This window comes from Eumetopias jubatus, unplaced genomic scaffold (assembly GCF_037043125.1).
Source record: "Eumetopias jubatus isolate StellerSeaLion01/CBP00866 unplaced genomic scaffold, mEumJub1_p1.0 scaffold_12, whole genome shotgun sequence".
NCBI lineage: Eukaryota > Metazoa > Chordata > Mammalia > Carnivora > Otariidae > Eumetopias > Eumetopias jubatus.
Genome location: NW_028274818.1, coordinates 43,657,812 through 43,676,990, shown reverse-complemented (window position 1 = coordinate 43,676,990; position 19,179 = coordinate 43,657,812). Strand labels below are relative to the sequence as shown.

The 19,179-nt window shown below is 37.7% G+C and overlaps 1 protein-coding gene across 1 annotated transcript in view; it reads left to right on the top strand.

Moving 5' to 3' along the window:
• Window positions 1–19,179, top strand: part of SHCBP1L (SHC binding and spindle associated 1 like) — a 39,184-nt gene that overhangs the window by 10,272 nt on the left and 9,733 nt on the right. The window contains exons 3-5 of the mRNA XM_028121577.2: window positions 3,477–3,691; window positions 6,771–6,857; window positions 6,936–7,154. Coding sequence (XP_027977378.1) covers window positions 3,477–3,691; window positions 6,771–6,857; window positions 6,936–7,154 — 521 coding nt within the window. The remainder of the gene's footprint in view (window positions 1–3,476; window positions 3,692–6,770; window positions 6,858–6,935; window positions 7,155–19,179) is intronic.

The following is a 19,179-nucleotide window of genomic DNA, read 5'->3' as shown; positions in this document are numbered from 1 at the left end:
TTGAGGTTTGCTTCATATGTCCTAGACTGGGTACCAGAGAATCTGGCAACCTAAAAACACCAATAGGTGTAGACTAAAAGTAAAAATGAAAAATGAAAAAGCCCACCCCCACCACTCCCCACTCCCAAAGGCCTGCTTTCTCTAGCCAAAGGACCAGGAAAGGGGTAGCCAAACACCACAGGGAAAAAAAACCCAAACCTGCTGCCCCTTTTTCCCCACTGCAGGAAAAGACCCAAGTGAAGAGCCTAGACTTCCACTCTTGTTAAGTTGAAACAAGGCAGGCTAACCCCACTGCCAGAGTGGTGTTAGAGAAGACCTAGTGGGAAGAAAATGGGAAGCTGGGTGATAAGGAACTTCCCCTGCTCCCCGCTGGTGTCAATGTAGACTACGTAGGAAGACTAGACTATCACCCCCGTGAGTAAGGAGAGACTCCTTCCACTTCCTGGAGGAGTGGTGTCAGAAAAGATCTAGTGGAGAATCAGGACTCAACACCCTACCACGATGTCAAAGAAAACATGGGGAGCAGTAATGAGGTGCTCCTCTCTCTCCAAGCTGGTATCAGTGGAGATCTCATGTTGAACCTGAACTCTCACCCCAGAGTAGCAGTAAAGAAGAAACACTCCCCACACTCCCCTGGTCAACAGACACTGAGTGAAGAGTCTGGACTTTTCTCCCTATCTGGCAGTAACAGGGTGGCAACTTTCTTTCTATGGCAGATTGGTGTCAAAAGAGGACTGATAAAATAAAAGATTTAAATAAAGTCAAGAATCTCACATAATACTCAAAATGTCCAGAAAAATCACTTGTCATCTTTTCTCAATCCCTCGTAAGAACTAGGATGATCTCAACTTGAATGAGATAAAACAATAGACACTAACACTGAGATAACACAGATGTTAGAATTATCTGACAAGGACTTTAAAACAGTCACGATAAAAATGCTTCACTGAGCAATTATGAATGCATATGCAACAAATTAAAAAATAGAAAGTCTCAGCAAAAAATAGAAAGTCTCTACAAATAAATGAAATATATAAAGAAAAACCAAGCAAAGTTTTAGAACTAGAAAAATACAGTAACTAAAATAAAAAACTCAAAAGAATGTGTTGAACAGCAGAATGAAGACAGAGGAAACAATCAGTGAACTTGACAATAGAAAATTAGAAATTACCTAATTGAACACCAGGAAGAATGTAGACTGGAAAACAAAATAGAGAGAGCTGTAGGGACATGTTGGACTATAACAAAAGACCTAACATTCATGTCTTCTGAGTCCCAGAAAAAGAGAAGAAGAGGTGTGGCTGAAAAAATATTTGAATAAAATAATGGCTGAATTTTCCCAAATTTGGCAAAAGACATAAATGTACAGATTTAAGAAGCTGGCTTGAGAAGTATGGTTAAGGATAGAAGTATCCCACTGAGAAGAAGGGAATAGGTCAAAGTTTATTGGTACTGAATATTAGGATCTTCTGCCTTCTACTCTGACTCTACTTCTAGAACACAAGCAGCTAAGGCATACTCCTTCAGGCATGAGAGTTGGAAAAGTTTTCTATATTCAGCTCAAAAGAACACATCTAAAGATAGTTGTCATATTGAGTTCCCATGGAAAGAGCTGGTGCAGAACATCCTACAGATGTTCTACATCTACAGATAGAATATCTGTACTTATTCCACCCATATACACAGACCTCCTTTTTAGTGCTTCACTTTTAAATATGAGCAGACAGCCAAGGATCACCAGGCATTTGAAGAAACTCTAATATCAAAATTGTGGTTAAAACAGCAGAAAAGAAGACATTTTGAAGAAACAAATGATAAGGAAAAGGGAAATATTTGTATATATACACACACATATGTACATAAATATATTTAAAAACCTATTAATCTCAGAAATAAAAGACAAGATAAAAGCATCCATGAATCAATAACTGGAACCTATTAAAAAAAATAGATGAGGAAGGAAAGCTTTCAAATTCATTCTATGAGGCCAGCATTACTCCAATACCAAAACCAGATACCAAAACACTACCAAAAAAAAAAAGAGAACTACAGGCCAATATCTCTGATGAACATAGATGCCAAAATCCTTAACAAAATATTAGCAAACTGAATCCAACAATACATTAAGAGAATTACTCACCACCACCAAGTGGGACTTATTCCTGGGATGCAAGGGTAGCTGAGTATTTACAAGTCAATTAATGTGATACATAACATCAACAAGACAAAGGATAAAAACCATATGATCATTTCAATAGATGCAGAAAAAGCATTTGACCAAGTACAACATACATTCATGATAAAAACCCTCAACAAAGTAGGTTTGGAGGGAACATACTTCAATACAATAAAAGCTATATATGAAAAACCCAGAGCTAACATCATACTCACTGGTGAAAAACAGAGCTTTTCCCCTAAGGTCAGGAATAAGACAAGAATGTCCACTGTCACCACTTTTATTCAACATAGTACTGGGAGCCCTAACCACAGCAATCTGACAAGAAAAAGAAATAGGGGCGCCTGGGTGGCTCTGTTGGTTAAGGGACTGCCTTTGGCTCAGGTCATGATCCCAGGGTCCTGGGATCGAGCCCCGCATCGGGCTCTCTGCTCGGCGGGAAGCCTGCTCCCTCTCCCACTCCCCCTGCTTGTGTTCCCTCTCTCTCTGTCTCTCTCTCTGTCAATTAAATAAATAAAAAATCTTTAAAAAAAAAGAAAAAAAAGAAAAAGAAATAAAAGGCATCCAGATAGGTAAGAAAGAAGTGAAACTTTCACTATTTGCAGATAACATGATACTGTATATAGAAAACCCTAAAGATTTCACCAAAATACTAGAACTGGTAAATGAGTTCAGTAAAGTTGCAGGATACAAAATATACAGAAATCCATTGCATTTCTTTACACTAATAATGAAATAGCAGAAAGAGAAATAAGAAGATCCTTCCCTTTACAATTGCACCAAAAATAATAAGATACCCAGGAATAAATTTAACCGAGGAGGTGAAAGACCTGTACTCTGAAAACTATAAAACACTGATGAAAGAAATTGAAGGCAACCCAAAGAAATGGAAAGATATTCTGTATTTAGGGATTGGGAGAACAAATATTATAGAGGGGAGGTGGGTAGGGGGATGGGTGAAATAGCTGGAGAGGATTAAGACTTATCCTGATGAGCTCTGAGTAATATACGGAATTGTTGAATCACTACATTATATACCTGAAACTAATATAACATTATTAACTACACTGGAACTAAAGGAAAGGAAAGGAAAAGGAAAGGAAAAGAAAAGGAGAGAGGGAGGGAGGAAGTTTGAAAAATTGTGTTATTTTATTTAATATTGATCTATAATTACTTTGTGTGTGGTTAAAGAGGTCATAAAATTTAAAAGAAGAAATTTTATAAGCAGATCATGTGTGAGGAAAAAAATCCTGTGATTTATTTTGATTTGTAATTACAAATTTTATAATATTTGTCGTAGGTAACTTGTAAACCATGCCAAAGCTCATCGTCTTGTTTCAAAGTTACCGTATCTGTTGCTGAGCCCTTTTCTTCTAACATTGCAAATATTCCAAGGAATTTGGTCAATGAGATTTTGGAAGAACTGGAGCATAGTGTGCCTCTCTTGGAAGTGTACCCTGTTGAAGGACAAGATTCTGATATACATGATATTGCTTTGGCCTTGGAAGTTGTAAGGTATTAGACCTTTTTACCTCTTAAAGTTAAAATTCTCCTATTCAAAAAGTTAATACGTAAGTATATAAGCACTTAATAAATAGTTATTGATTTAATTTTTACTCACTGCTGAATTCAATTTGTCCATTTTTTTAAAGTTTATTTATTTATTTTAAGTTATCTCTACACCCAACATGGGGCTTGAACTCATGACTCCAAGATCAAGAGTCACATGCTTCACCGACTGAGTCAGCCAGGTGCTCCTGTCCGTTTTTAATGAACACATATTTGTAACTCTTTTAACATTCTCTTGCAGAAGTATTATATATGGGCAATGAAAAGTTTGCCATTTTTTGATCTTGCTTTTTCAAAAATTGATAAAAAAGTTCTAGAGACAAGTAACATTAAATTTTGTTCATATTTAAGCATCTTAAGTATATTAGATTTTATGTTTCACATGTAAGGGCATTACAGATACTAGATGTCATCATCTACATTATGATTGCTTCTTAAAAGTTGATACAATTTGAGAGAAGCTGTCCAAAAATATAATACAGAATATTTTGGGGGCATATTTTTGTTTTTCTAATGCTTCCCCTGAATATACAAATTTGATTATATCTTAAGTATTAGTTCTTTGTTGAACAAAACCATAGCCAAAATCTAGGAAATTTGGAAACATTTTTCATTCCCACTTCAAGGAACATTGTCTGTAGTAACCTCAAATAGAATCTAGATAATCTAATTCTTTTCTTTAAATTTTTTATTGTTATGTTAATCACCATACATTACATCATTAGTTTTTGATGTAGTGTTCCATGATTCATTGTCTGTGCATAACACCCAGTGCTCCATGCAGAACGTGCCCTCTTTAATACCCATCACCAGGCTAACCCATCCCCCCTACCCCCTCCCCTCTAGAACCCTCCGTTTGTTTTTCAGAGTCCATCGTCTCTCATGGTTCGTCTCCCCCTCCGATTTACTCCCCTTCATTTTCCCCTCCTGCTATCTTCTTCTTCTTTTTTTTTCTTAACATATATTGCATTATTTGTTTCAGAGGTACAGATCTGTGATTCAATAGTCTTGCACAATTCACAGCGCTCACCATAGCAGATACCCTCCCCAATGTCTATCACCCAGCCACCCCGTCCCTCCCACCCCCGACCACTCCAGCAACCCTCAGTTTGTTTCCTGAGATTAAGAATTCCTCATATCAGTGAGGTCTTATGATACATGTCTTTCTCTGATTGACTTATTTCGCTCAGCATAACATGCTCCAGTTCCATCCACGTTGTTGCAAATGGCAAGATCTCATTCCTTTTGATGGCTGCATAATATTCCATTGTGTATATATACCACACCTTCTTTATCCATTCATCTGTCGATGGACATCTTGGCTCTTTCCACAGTTTGGCTCTTGTGGACATTGCTGCTATAAACATTGGGGTGCACGTACCCCTTCGGATCCCTACATTTGTATCTTTGTGGTAAATACCCAGTAGTGCAATTGCTGGATCGTATGGTCGCTCTATTTTCAACTGTTTGAGGAACCTCCATACTGTTTTCCAGAGTGGTTGCACCAGCTTGCATTCCCACCAACAGTGTAGGAGGGTTCCCCTTTCTCCGCATCCTCACCAACATCTGTCGTTTCCTGACTTGTTAATTTTAGCCATTCTGACTGGTGTGAGGTAGTATCTCATTGAGGTCTTGATTTGGATTTCCCTGATGCCGAGCGATATTCAGCACTTTTTCATGTGTCTGTTGGCCATTTGGATGTCTTCTTTGGAAAAATGTCTGTTCATGTCTTCTGCCCATTTCTTGATTGGATTATTTGTTCTTTGGGTGTTGAGTTTGATAAGTTCTTTATAGATTTTGGATACTAGCCCTTTATCTGATATGTCATTTGCAAATATTTTCTCCCATTCTGTCGGTTGTCTTTTGGTTTTGTTGACTGTTTCTTTTGCTGTGCAAAAGCTTTTTATCTTGATGAAATCCCAGTAGTTCATTTTTGCCCTTGCTTCCCTTGCCTTTGGCAATGTTTCTAGGAAGAAGTTGCTGCGACTGAGGTGAAGAGGTTGCTGCCTGTGTTCTCCTTTAGGATGTTGATGGACTCCTGTCTCACGTTTAGGTCTTTCAACCATTTGGAGTCTATTTTTGTGTGTGGTGTAAGGAAATGGTCCAGTTTCATTCTTCTGCATGTGGCTGTCCAATTTTCCCAACACCATTTGTTGAAGAGACTGTCTTTTTTCCATTGGACATTCTTTCCTGCTTTGTCAAAGATGAGTTGACCATAGAGTTGAGGGTCCATTTCTGGGCTCTCTATTCTGTTCCATTGCTCTATGTGTCTGTTTTTGTGCCAGTACCATACTGTCTTGATGATGACAGCTTTGTAATAGAGCTGGAAGTCCGGAATTGTGATGCCACTAGCTTTGCTTTTCTTTTTCAACATTCTTCTGGCTATTCGGGGTCTCTTTTGGTTCCATACAAATTTTAGGATTATTTGTTCCATTTCTTTGAAAAAAATGGATGGTATTTTGATAGGGATTGCATTGAATGTGTAGATTGCTCTAGGTAGCATTGACATCTTCACAATGTTTGTTCTTCCAATCCATGAGCATGGAACGTTTTTCCATTTCTTTGTGTCTTCCTCAATTTCTTTCATGAGTATTTTATAGTTTTCTGAGTACAGATCCTTTGTCTCTTTGGTTAGATTTATTCCCAGGTATCTTATGGTTTTGGGTGCAATTGTAAATGGAATTGACTCCTTAATTTGTCTCTCTTCTGTCTTGTTGTTGGTTTATAGGAATGCCACTGATTTCTGTGCATTGATTTTATATCCTGCCACTTTACTGAATTCCTGTATGAGTTCTAGCAGTTTGGGGGTGGAGTCTTTTGGGTTTTTCACATGAAGTATCATATCATCTGCAAAGAGTGAGAGTTTAGATAATCTAATTTTTAAAGGTTTGATTTTAATATTAGTTCACTGAGAAGTCTTTTTTCTCAGAATTCATACAAAGAATTCTAACATGAGAGTGTCTTTAGTTATATACATGGTATTGGCTCTTTTTGATCACTTTTATATTATTTTGATTCATCATAGGTTTTTTTATGACTTTCTTTGGAGGGACTGGGATGATGAAGAAAGTTGTGAGAATTACACTGCTTTGATTGAAGAAAGAATTAATTTGTAAGTATAGTTAAAAACGAACTCAGCACATTATTATTATAATAAGATAAACATTGTAATTATATTGATACTTTTCAGGTGGTGTGATATACAAGATGGAACCATACCTGGTCCTATTGCACAACGTTTCAAAAAAACTTTGGAGAAATATAAAAACAAACGTGTTGAGCTCATCGAGTATCAGAGTAATATTAAGGAAGATCCATCTGCAGCAGAGGCCGTTGAATGCTGGAAAAAATACTATGAGATAGTAATGCTCTGTGGATTATTGAAAATGTGGGAAGATTTACGCCTCCGGTAATGATTTGCTCTATTTTAAACAAAAAGATTACATGGGCATTCTTTTATCATATCACTTGTCATATATGTTACCCTGACTGAAGTAGATTATAAAATTAGATGTCCAGTTTTTGAGATAAGAACAAAGTGCAACTACCAGTATTGGAAAGTTATTTTTATATAACTGAGTTCACTGAAATCATTGGCTTTTTGGATAAAAAATCATGTCATCAAACTGGTTCTTTCCTTATCTTTCATCTTTACATTCTTGATTTTGGCCAAAGCCTAAGAAAAGAGGAGGTAGATCTCCACCACATATAATATGCAAAGTAAAGAGAAAGTTGAATAATTTGGCTGCCTCTTAATTTCTTCTTTTTTAACCAACTTAAGTTGATAAGTTCTTTTTGTGATAAATAAAACAATGTAGATTTAACTAGCATCATTCTCCAGAATACTTGAAAATGTCTTAAAATATTTTTACATTACTATGTAGTAAAGTACATATTTCTGTCTGTTTTAGATAGAGGGGAAACAAGAATTCTTGCTCATGGTTTCAAAATTAATGGAAAATTTTGAATGGAGCCAAAGGACATCTGACTATTTCATACTAGATTGTTAAACCTCTTCCTTTGTGTTCCACCTGTACACGTTCTGTGCCTAGGAAACTCTGAGCCACATTTTACTTGTCCAACAATTAACTATTAGCTTAAATCTTTTCTTTTTGTATTTTCTTTCAAATTTGACTTACTTTTTTAATCATTAAGAATCCCATTTCAGTGCCTATTGTTGATGTTGTGATGGGGATTCCTATATAAGAAAATTTGGGATTACTTTGGGAAGTCAGTATAGATAAGATTTTTGAAATCTATTTATCTAGAAATCCAGATTCAACAAAAGTTGAATTTGAATACAAGCTATCATCACTAGACTTCAGATTCTAATGGCATAGGGCAGCACAGGGTTCTCTCATCTTAAAAGTTATAATCACAGAGAATCTAGGTTTGGGAGTGGTGGAGTAAGTTAATTGGCCAAACCCTTGCATAGATAACAATTATAAAATTTGAACAAAAGTGTACTGAAAGTATCCAGCTATTTGAAGGTACTGTCAAATAACCAAAGCAGGCAAGAGCCTTGAAATGTATTTATCCTTGCAATGGGTAAGAAATGAGAATTTGTTGCTTTTCAGTCTGAGAGGGATCACCAGTTCTTATAGCTCTGGCAGCAAAAAATGCAGTCCAACTACTTCATGATGGCAAAGGACAGAATGCAAAGCTGGCAGAAGAGCTGGAAATATAGGTGGGGTATCCTGAAAGAAGAGTTGCAAAAGGGGTGAGATCTAGAATTTTAGCATAAACTCTGCCCAAATTCTTGACTGACCACTAAACTGTGCTAGCGTTGGTTGGGGAGAGAAATTTGGGAACCATGCTTTAAAAAAAATATGTAGTTGAAGCATGGAGTTAGAGAGAACTGAAGAGACATGTCAGCTGCATTTTGAGCCCAGACAAGTTAACTGCCTGCTAGAATACAAGAATAACAATCCTCAGAAGAACAAAACACAATCTAGAGTTATGAGAATATATTTTCCAAAGTCTCCAGTGTTCAACCAAAACTTAATGGGCATGGTAAGAAACCAGAAAATTAGATCCATACCCAGGAAAAAAGATATTTAATAAAATATGAGTCTGAATAGGCCCAGATGTTAGATTTGAAAGACTTCGAAGCAGCTATTATAAATATGTTCAACAAATTACAGGAAAACTGGTGTTAATAAGTGGAGAATCGCAACAGAGAAATGGAAACTTAAAAACAAATAAAATATTTTCAGATGCAGCTCTGACATGTAAAGAGCTTGTTAATTATCGCTCCCATCCTTAAAAAAAGAAAAAAGCTGAGCAAACTGAAAATGACTTTCTTCGACCCATAAGAAAACTGAGGTCACAGGGCAAACTGCCACCTTGAAATCTGGAGAAAGAAGTAAATTCAGAATCACAACCAAGATCTGCTTACCTGGAACAGATAACCACTTAGAGCCATAAACTGTAAGAACACAAGTGGTAATTTTGTTAAACTGCTGGTGGTTGCGTGTGGACTAGTATTCAAGTGAGAAACTCCTGGAGGGATGAAGTTCCTAGGGAGATACCCCACATCTCTGTGGGGTTTTGCCTCCAGGAATTCTGGTGAAGAGTCAAGAAAAATCCCATTATGCCTCTGGTTGGGGATGGGAAAAGTTACTATTATGAAATATACCCGTAAATCTTAAAAAAAAAAAAGGGAGGGGGTGCCTGGGTGGCTCAGTTGTTAAGCGTCTGCCTTCGGCTCAGGTCATGATCCCAGGATCCTGAGATGGAGCCCCGCATCAGGCTCCCTGATCTGCGGGAGGCCTGCTTCTCCCTCTCCCACTCCCCCTGCTTGTGTTACCTCTCTAGCTGTGTCTCTCTCTGTCAAATAAATAAATAAAATCTTAAAAAAAAAAAAAGAAAGAAATATACCCAGAGCATCTCCATGACAAAGGTTTATTCACCAGATGAAAAGACTTTACCAGAGCTTTTCCCACTTAGGGGAGAAAGGCATTTCCTTGACTCCAGTCCCCTCTAGCCTTCCTATCTGGGAAGAGGAGGGCACTAAGAAAGTTGTGAAGGTTATGGTCCAGGGACATAGACCCACTCAAAGACTAATATTTAATCATAAGATTATAGGACAATTCCTCTCCACCATACCATACCAAACACATCAGTCAGGCTCCAGTATAACAAATGGATTATAGCTAAAAGAACTACAAGACACAAACTCTGTCTAAAGAGGAGTTCTTAGGGAAGCTCAAAGGCAACAGAGGAGACACAAATATGGACACCATAGGAATGTGAGGCCTCTGACCCCTACAGTTATAGCAAACATTAAACACAGTTTACCTCCTGGCCAGATTAATATAAAACCTCACTCTTAAAAGACTATTTGCTTCAGTTTCTAGTCAATATATCATGCTTGGCTTTCCACAAAATATTACAGGACATACTAAGAGGCAAGAAAAAACTAAGCCTGAAGAGAGAAAGCAAGCATCAGAACCAGACTCAATTATGATTTTGGAATTAATCAGATGGAATTTAAAATACCAAATTAATATGTTAGTCTCTGATGAAAAAAAGACACAAAATGTAAGAACAGACAGATAATGTAAACATAAGAACAGAAACTCTAAGAATGAATTAAAAGAAAATGCTAGAAATAAAAAACAATAAAAATGATGAATACCTCTGATGGGTTTACTAATGGATGGGATGAAACTGAGGAAAGAATCAGTGAACTTGAAGGTATGTCAATAGAATCTTTTCAGAAAAAATGCAAAGAAAAAAAAGAATGAAAAAAGAAAACATCCAAGAACTGTGGGACCATTTCAAAGGGTGCAGCATATGTGTAATTGGAATGCCAGAAGAGAAAAAGAACAAATGCAGCAGATGAAATGTGAATTAATAATGGTGAAAATTTTCCAAAATTAAATGTAGACACAAACCCATTGATCCAGGAAGCTCAGAGAATACCAAGCAGGATAAATACCAAAAAAAATCTATGCATAGGCATATCGTATTCAAACTGAGGAAAACTATATATAAAGAAGCTGAGGGGGGAAGGAACACCTTATCTATAGGTGAATAAGAATAAGAATTACAACGTGCTTCTTACAAGAAACCATGCAAACAAGATGAGAGAGGAGTGAAATATCCCAGAGGAAGTTAAAGAACTACCAACCTAGAATTCTATATATTTGGTGAAAATATTTTTCAAAAGTGAAATGATAATAGCTCTTTTAGACAAAAAGGAAAAAAAAACTTGAGGGAATATATCACCTTGCAAGAAAAATGAAAAGTTCTTTAGAGAAGAAAGTTGCTAAGAAGAGTTTGGAGAAAGAATAAATAAAGGTAAATTAAAATCTTTTATTTTTCTTTATCTCGATTGAAAAGATACTGTTTAATAGTAGTTTTGATGGTATTGGGTGATAATAGTGTATAGATTGGTAAAATAAATGACAGTAATATGCTGAGGAGAAAAATGGGACTACTCTGTTAAAAAGTACCTGCACTATATATGAAGTAGCATAGTGTTATTTGAAGGTGGACTAAGATTAGTTTAAAATGTATATTGCAAGACTCCAGCCACCGAGCATGTGCCATGAGACAGCTTTTCTGGGACAGAATGGTGCTGACTGCACTGCAAGGCTCTCCTCCAGGGGAGGGAAGCAGTCCATGCCTTGCCGGGCCCTTTAAGATTTGGAGTTTTGAATCCCAGCCATGTGACAGAGATAAAACACAGGAGAACTGGGGTGTCAGGTGTGCTGACAGTTGGGCACAGACATGTTGAGGGCAGCGATCTGACAAAAGCCTAGGACATAGGAGAGGAGGTTGTTTGCTTTTCTGTAAGGGCCTCCTGAACACCTGTGGCCATGAGTTCCCCTCCCCGGGGGACAAGAGGGCAGGGTGAGGCCATCCCTCCTCCCCTCCCCCCACCAGCGTGGTTGGACTTCGGAGAGAAACACAGCACCTGGAGGCTGGAGTCACTTGCACAAAACCCTGCCCGCCTTGCACCCAGTAGGGGATTCTATGCAAAGGCAGGTCTGTTTGTGAACCGGCTCATAGGTCCTCTCCCTCAGAAGACCAAGACCCCCCTCCCCCCTCCCCCCACCACATGTACCAGGTCAGCTGATCATGGAGTGCTCCAAAGTGTCAGCCCAATCCTGGTGGAAATAGGACCAGGCTGGCTTTCCTTCCTTCCTTCCTTCCTTCCTTCCTCCCTTCCTCCCTCCCTCCCTCCCACTCCTTCCCCTCCCTCCCTCCTTCCTCCCTCCCTGCCTCCCTCCTTCCTCCCTCCCTCCCTTCCTTTCTTCCCTTTCTTTCTTTCTAGATTTTATTTATTTATTTGACAGAGAGAGACACAACGAGAGAGGGAACACAAGCAGAAGGAGTGGGAGAGGGAGAAGCAGGCTTTCCGCTGAGCGTGGAGCCTGATATGGGGCTCAATCCCAGGACTCCAGGATCATGACCTGAGCCAAAGGCAGATGCTTAACGACTGAGCCACCCAGGCACCCCTCTTTCTTTCTTTAAATTTTATTTTTTTATTATTATCATTTTAATTTCTTATATTTTCTTTTCTTTTTTTCTTTTTTCTTTTTTCTTTTCCCTTTGGTATCAGGCTTATAGTTTTTTTGCTCATTTGTTGGTTTGTTTCTTTTTCTTTTTTTTCGATCAGACTTTTTCTTTTTTCCTTCTTTTGTATTCTTTAGAATTGGGTTTAATAGTTTTTTTGTTTGCTTTTTTTTTTTCCTTTTCTCTTTTCTTGGATCAGATTTTTTTTTTCAATTTTTTTATCAGGCTTATCTTAACAAACAAATCCAAGACACCTAGTTAAAGGTCTGAACATTCCCCCCTGCAAGCAAGGAGGAACTCTGTAGATGACTGATCTGTGGGAAAGAGCAGCCAAAACACAACAGCAGAGAACACACAGCATACACAGAAACACTTCCTGAAGCACCAGGCCCTGGACAGTGTATGACCCCTTCTTAATATAGTATTACTCTCAAGAGCAGAAACAAAACAAGCTTCCATAACATGCAAAAGACAGAAACCTAGACATAATGACAAGATGGAGGAATTCTCCCCAAAAGAAAGATCAAGAAGAAATCACAGCTAGGATTTGCTCAAAACAGATATAAGCAATATACCTAAAGAATAACTTAGAACAGTCATAAGAATACTAGCTGGGCTTGAAAGAAGCATAAAAGACACCAGAGAAACCCTGGCTGCAAAGACAAAAGACCTAAAATCTAATCAGGCCAAAATAAAAAAAAATGCTTTAACTGAGATGCAAAACTGACTGGATGTAATCACAATGATGATGGAAGAAGCAGAGGAACAAATAGGTAATATGGAAGATAAAATTACAGAAAATAATGAAGCTGAAAGAAAAAGGAAAAGAAAACTATTAGGTTATGAATATAGACTTAGGAACTCAGTGATTCCACAAAGCACAATAATATTATAGGAGTCCCAGAAGAAGAGATAAAGGGGCAGAAGGTTTATTTGAACATATTGTAGCTGAGAATTTCTCTAATCTGGGGAAGGAAACAGGCATTCAACTCCAAAAGGCAGAGAGACCTCCCCTCAAAATCAACAAAAACAGGTCAACACCAAGACATATCATATTGAAACTTGCAAAATACAAAGATGGAGAATTCTGAAAGCAGCTAGGGACATAAGGTCCTTAACCTACAAAGGTAGACAAATAAAGTTAGCAGACCTGTCCACGGAAATTTGGCAGGCCAGAAAGAAGTGGCATAATATATTCAAGGTGCTAAACGGGAAAAATATGTAGCCAAGAATACTTTATCCAGCAAGGCTGTCATTCAGAATGGACGGAGCGAGAAAGAGTTTCCAAGACAAGCAAAAGCTAAAGGAGTTTGTGAACACTAAATCAGCTCTGCAAAAAATATTAAAGGGGACCCTCTGAGCAGGAAAGAGTGACCAAAAGCAACAAAGATTAGAAAGGAACAGAAACAATCTACAGGAACAGCAATTTTACAGATAATACAGTGCTACTAAATTCATATCTACCAAAAATTACTGAGGGGGCGCCTGGGTGGCTCAGTTGTTAAGCGGCTGCCTTCGGCTCAGGTCATGATCCCAGAGTCCTGGGATCGAGTCCCACATCGGACTCCCTGCTTGGCAGGAAGCCTGCTTCTCCCTCTCCCACCCCCCCGCTTGTGTTCCTGCTCTCGCTGTCTCTGTCTCTGTCAAATAAATAAATAAAATCTTAAAAAAAAAAATAACTACTCGGAATGTAAATGGATTCAATGCCACAGTCAAAAGCCATAGGGTATCAGAATGAATTAAAAAAAAAAAAGACCCATCAATATGCTGCTTACAAGAGAGTCATTTTAGACCCAAAGACACCTCCAGATTAAAAGTGAGGGGGTGGAGAACCATCTATCATGCTAATGGACATCAAAAGAAAGAGGGAGTAGCCATACTTCTATCAGATAAACTAGACTTTTTAAAAAGACTGTCATAAGAGATGAAGAAGGTCTCTATATCATAATAAAGGGTTCTACCCAACAAGAAGACCTAACAGTTGTAAATATTTATGCCCTCAACTTGGGAGCAGCCAAATATATAAATCAATTAATAATAAACTCATTGATAATAATACAATAATAGTAGAGGATTTTAACACCACACTCATAGCAATGGACAGATCATCTAAGCAGGAGATCAACAAGGAAATAATGGCTTTGAATGACACTCTGGGCCAGATGTACTTCACAGACATATTCAGAGCATTTCATCCTAAACCAGCAGAATACACATTCTTTTTGAGTGCACATGGAACATTCTCCAGAAAAGATTGCATACTGGGTCACAAATCAGGCCTCAACAAGTACAAAAGGATTGAGATCATACCATGCATATTTTCAGATGACAGTGCTATGAAACTTGAAGTCAGCCACAAGAAGAAATTTGGAAAGACCACAAATACATGGAGGTTAAAAATCATCCTACTAAAGAATGAATGGGTTAACCAGGAAATTAAAGAAGAAATAAAAAAATACATGGAAGCAAATGAAACTGAAAACACGACAGTCACAAACTTATGGGACACATCATAAGAGGGAAGTACATAGCAATATAGGCCTTCCTCGAGTAGCAAGAAAAGTTTGAAATACACAGTGTAACCTTATACCTAGAGGAGCTGAAAAAAGAATAGCAAATAAAGTCTAAAACCAACAGAAGGGAAATAATTAAGATTAGAGCAAAAATAAATGATACAGAAATAAAAAAGAAAAACAGTAGAACAGATCAGTGAAACTAGGAGCTAGTTCTTTGAAAGAATTAACAAAATTGATGAACCTCTAGCTAGACTTACCAAAAAGAAGAGAGAAAGGACTCAAATTAATAAAATCATGAATGAAAGAGGAGAGATCATAACCAACACCACAGAAATACAAATAATTATAAGAGAATATTATGAGCAATTATATGCCAACAAATTGGGCAATCTGAAAGAAATGGATAAATTCCTAGAAACATAGGAAACATTCCAAAGCTGAAACAGCAAGAAATAGAAATTTGAACAGACCCATAACCAGCAAAGAAATTGAATCAGTAATAAAAAATTTCCCAACAAACAAGGGTCTAGGGCTGGATGGCTTCCCAGGGGAATTCTGCAAAAAACTTAAAGAAGAATTAATACCTATTCTCCTGAAGCTGTTCCAAAAAATATAAATGGAAGGCAAACTTCCAAACTCATTCTATGAGGCCAGCATTACCTTGATCCCCAAACCAGACAAAGACCTCACTAAAAAGGAGTATTACAGACCAGTATGCCTGATGAACATGGATGCAAAAATTCTCAGTACTAGCTAATCGAATGCAACAGTACATTAAAAGGATTATTCACCATGATCAAGTGGGATTTATTCCTGGGCTGCAGGGGTGGTTCAAAGTCTGCAAGTCAATCAATATGATACACCACATTAATAAAAGAAAGGATAAGAACCATATGATCCTCTCAATAGATGAAGAAAAAGCATTTGACAAAATATAGCATCCTTTCTTGATAAAAACCCTCAAAAAAGTAGGGATAGAAGGAGCATACCTCAACATTATAAAAGCCATATACAAAAGACCCACAGCTAATGTCCTCAATGTCCTCAATATCCTCAAAGAACTCTCAGTTTTTCCCCTAAGGTCAGGAACACGACAGGGATGCCCACTCTCCCCACTATTGTTCAACACAGTTCTGGAAGTCCTAGCCTCAGCAATCAGAAAACAAAAAGAAATAAAAGGCATCCAAATCGGCAGGAAGATGTAAAATTTTCACTATTTGCAGATGGCATGATACTCTATATAGAAAACCCAAAAGACTCCACGAAAAAATTCCTAGAACTGATACATGAATTCTGCAAAGTTGCAGGATATAAAACCAATGTACAGAAATCTGTTGCATTTCTATACACCAATAATGAAGCTGCAGAAAGAAATCAAGGAATCGATCCCATTTACAATTGCACCAAAAACCCTAAGATACCTATATAAACCTAACCAAAAGGATGAAAGATCTGCATACTGAGGGGTGCCTGGGTGGCGTAGTCATTAAGTGTCTGCCTTCCGCTCAGGTCATGATCCCAGGGTCCTGGGATCGAGCCCCGCTTCGGGCTCCCTGCTCCACAGGAAGCCTGCTTCTCCCTCTCCCACTACCCCTTGCTTGTGTTCCCTTTCTCTCTGTCTCGCTCTCTGTCAAATAAATAAATAAAATCTTAAAAAAAAAGATCTTCACACTGAAAACTATAGAACACTTATGAAAGCAATTGAAGAAGACACAAAGAAATGGAAAGATATTCCATGCTCATGGATTGGAAGAACAAATATTATTAAAATGTCTATACTCCTGGGGCACCTGGGTGGCTCAGTCGGTTAAGCATCTACCTTCAGCTCAGGTCATGATCCCAGGGTCCTGGGATCAAGTCCCACATCAGGCTCCCTGATCAGCAGGGAATCTGCTTTCTCCCTCTTCCCATCTCCCCTGCTTGCACTCTCTCTCTCTCTGTCACACACTCTCTCTCAAATAAAATCTTAAAAAAAAAAAGTCTATACTCCCCAAAGCAATCTACACATTCAATACAATCCCTACCAAAATAACACTGGCACTTTTCACAGAGCTAGAACAAACAATTCTAAAATTTGTATGGAACATGGGGCGCCTGGGTGGCTCAGTTGGTTAAGCGACTGCCTTCAGCTCAGGTCATGATCCTGGAGTCCCGGGATCGAGTCCTGCATCAGGCTCCCTGCTCAGTGGGGGCTTCTCCCTCTGACCCTCTTCCCTCTCGTGCTCTCTATCTCTCATTCTCTCTCTCTCAAATAAATAAATAAAATCTTAAAAAAAAAGAAAAAATGGACATTCTGAACGAACACCTCACCAAAGAAGATATACAGATGGTTAAAAAAAAAAAGCCAATAAAAAATGCTCAACATCATTGCAATTAGGGAATTGCAAATTAAAAGAATGAGATACCATTACTTACCTATTGGAATGGTTAAAATCCAAAAAACAAAACAAAAACAGAAACAAAAAATCCTTGACAATACCAATTGCTGGCAGTGTTGTGGAACCAGAACTCTCATTTATTGTTGATTGGAATGCAAAACAGCACAGCTTCGGGCGCCTGGGTGGCTCAGTCGGTTAAGCGTCTGCCTTCGGCTCGGGTCATGATCCTGGGGTCCTGGGATCGAGTCCCGCATCGGGCTCCCTGCTCTGTGGGGAGCCTGCTTCTTCCTCTCCTCCCCACTTGTGCTCTCTCACTATCTCTGTCTCTCTCTCTCAAATAAATAAAATCGAAAAAAAAAATTAAAAAAAAAAAACAGCACAGCTTCTTTGGAAGATAGTTCGGCAGTTTCTTAAAAGCTTAATGTGGTCTAAGCATATGAACCAGCAATAGTGCTCCTTGTTGGTATTTATCCAAATAAGTTGAAAACTTACATTCACATAAAAACCTGCACAGACATAAGAAAGGATTACTAAGGTATACTCCGAACAATTATATGCCAGAAAATTAGATTACCAAATCAAGTGGACACATTCCTGAAAAGATAAAATCTACCCAACCTGACTCAAGCCAAACCAGAAAACCTGAATGGACCAATAGCAAGTAAGGAGATTAAATTAGCAAGTTAAAAATTACCTACAAAGGAAAGCCAAAGACCAGATGTCTTCACTGGTGAATTCTACCAAATATTTAAAGGATTAACACCAAAGCTTTACAAACTTCAAAAGAAGAAGAAGAAGAAGAAGGGAACATTTACCCAACTCATTCAGTGAGGCCACAATTATTACCCTGATACCAAAACTACAAAAACATCGAAGAGAGCTACAGAATAATATCCCTTATGAATATAGATGCAAAAATCCTCAATAATATACTAACAAACTGAGTCTAGCAACATGGTAAAAGAATCAGACACTATGACTAAGTGGGATTTATCCCAGGGTTGTAAGGTTGGTTTAACACATGAAAATGAATCAATATAATACACCATATTGATAAATAAAAAAACAAAAGCCATACCTTAATAGACACAGAAAAAGAATTTGACAAAATGCAATGCTTTCATGATAAAAATTAAAATCTTGGAATAGAAGGGATATTTCTCAGCCTGTATAAGGCCATCTGTGAAAAACCTTTAACTAAATCCTACTTAGAGGTGAAAGAATGGATGTTTCCCCACCAAGATCAGGAAGAAGACAAGGATATCCACTCTTACCACTTCCATTCAAATTGTAATAGAGGTTCCAGCTAGAGCAATAGGCAAGGAAAAAGCCATCCAGATTGGAAAGGAAGAAGTGATAAAATTATCTGTATTTGCAGATGACATGATTTTGTATACAGAAAATCCAATAATGAAATACTGCTCAGCAATATAAACAAAATGCTGATACACAAAATAACATGATGGATCTCAAAAAACAGACTGAATGAAAAAAAGACACAAAAGAGTACCTCATATATTATTTCACTTTAAAATTTCATTTAAAAAATCCAAGAAAGGGAACTCTATGACAGAAAGTAGATCAGTGGTTGCCTGGGAATAGGTGTGGAGGATTGAGTGCAAAGATGCACGAAGGAACCTATCGGTGTGATGGGAATGTTCTATACCTTGATTATTGTGATTGAGTTAAATTCACAAATGCACACATTTGTGAAACCTCATGGATGGTTTACTTAAAATGAGTGTTTGTTATGTAAATTATACCTTAATAAATTTGATTTTAAAACTAGGATTGCATGATAAACTACTGTATTTCCTGAACATAGGATGCTGTACTCTTTGAGCAGCTAGTGATCAGGTATATGGTGAAGAAATGTGTGAGTAGTTCTCTTTCACAAGATCATAGTCACTTGCTTAAATAGGTATAAAAATGCTGAATGGGTTTACTTTTGAAATGTTCAGTGAAACATGTCAAGCAATAAAGTGCTGCAGAGAACCCAAAATATAGCACCTAA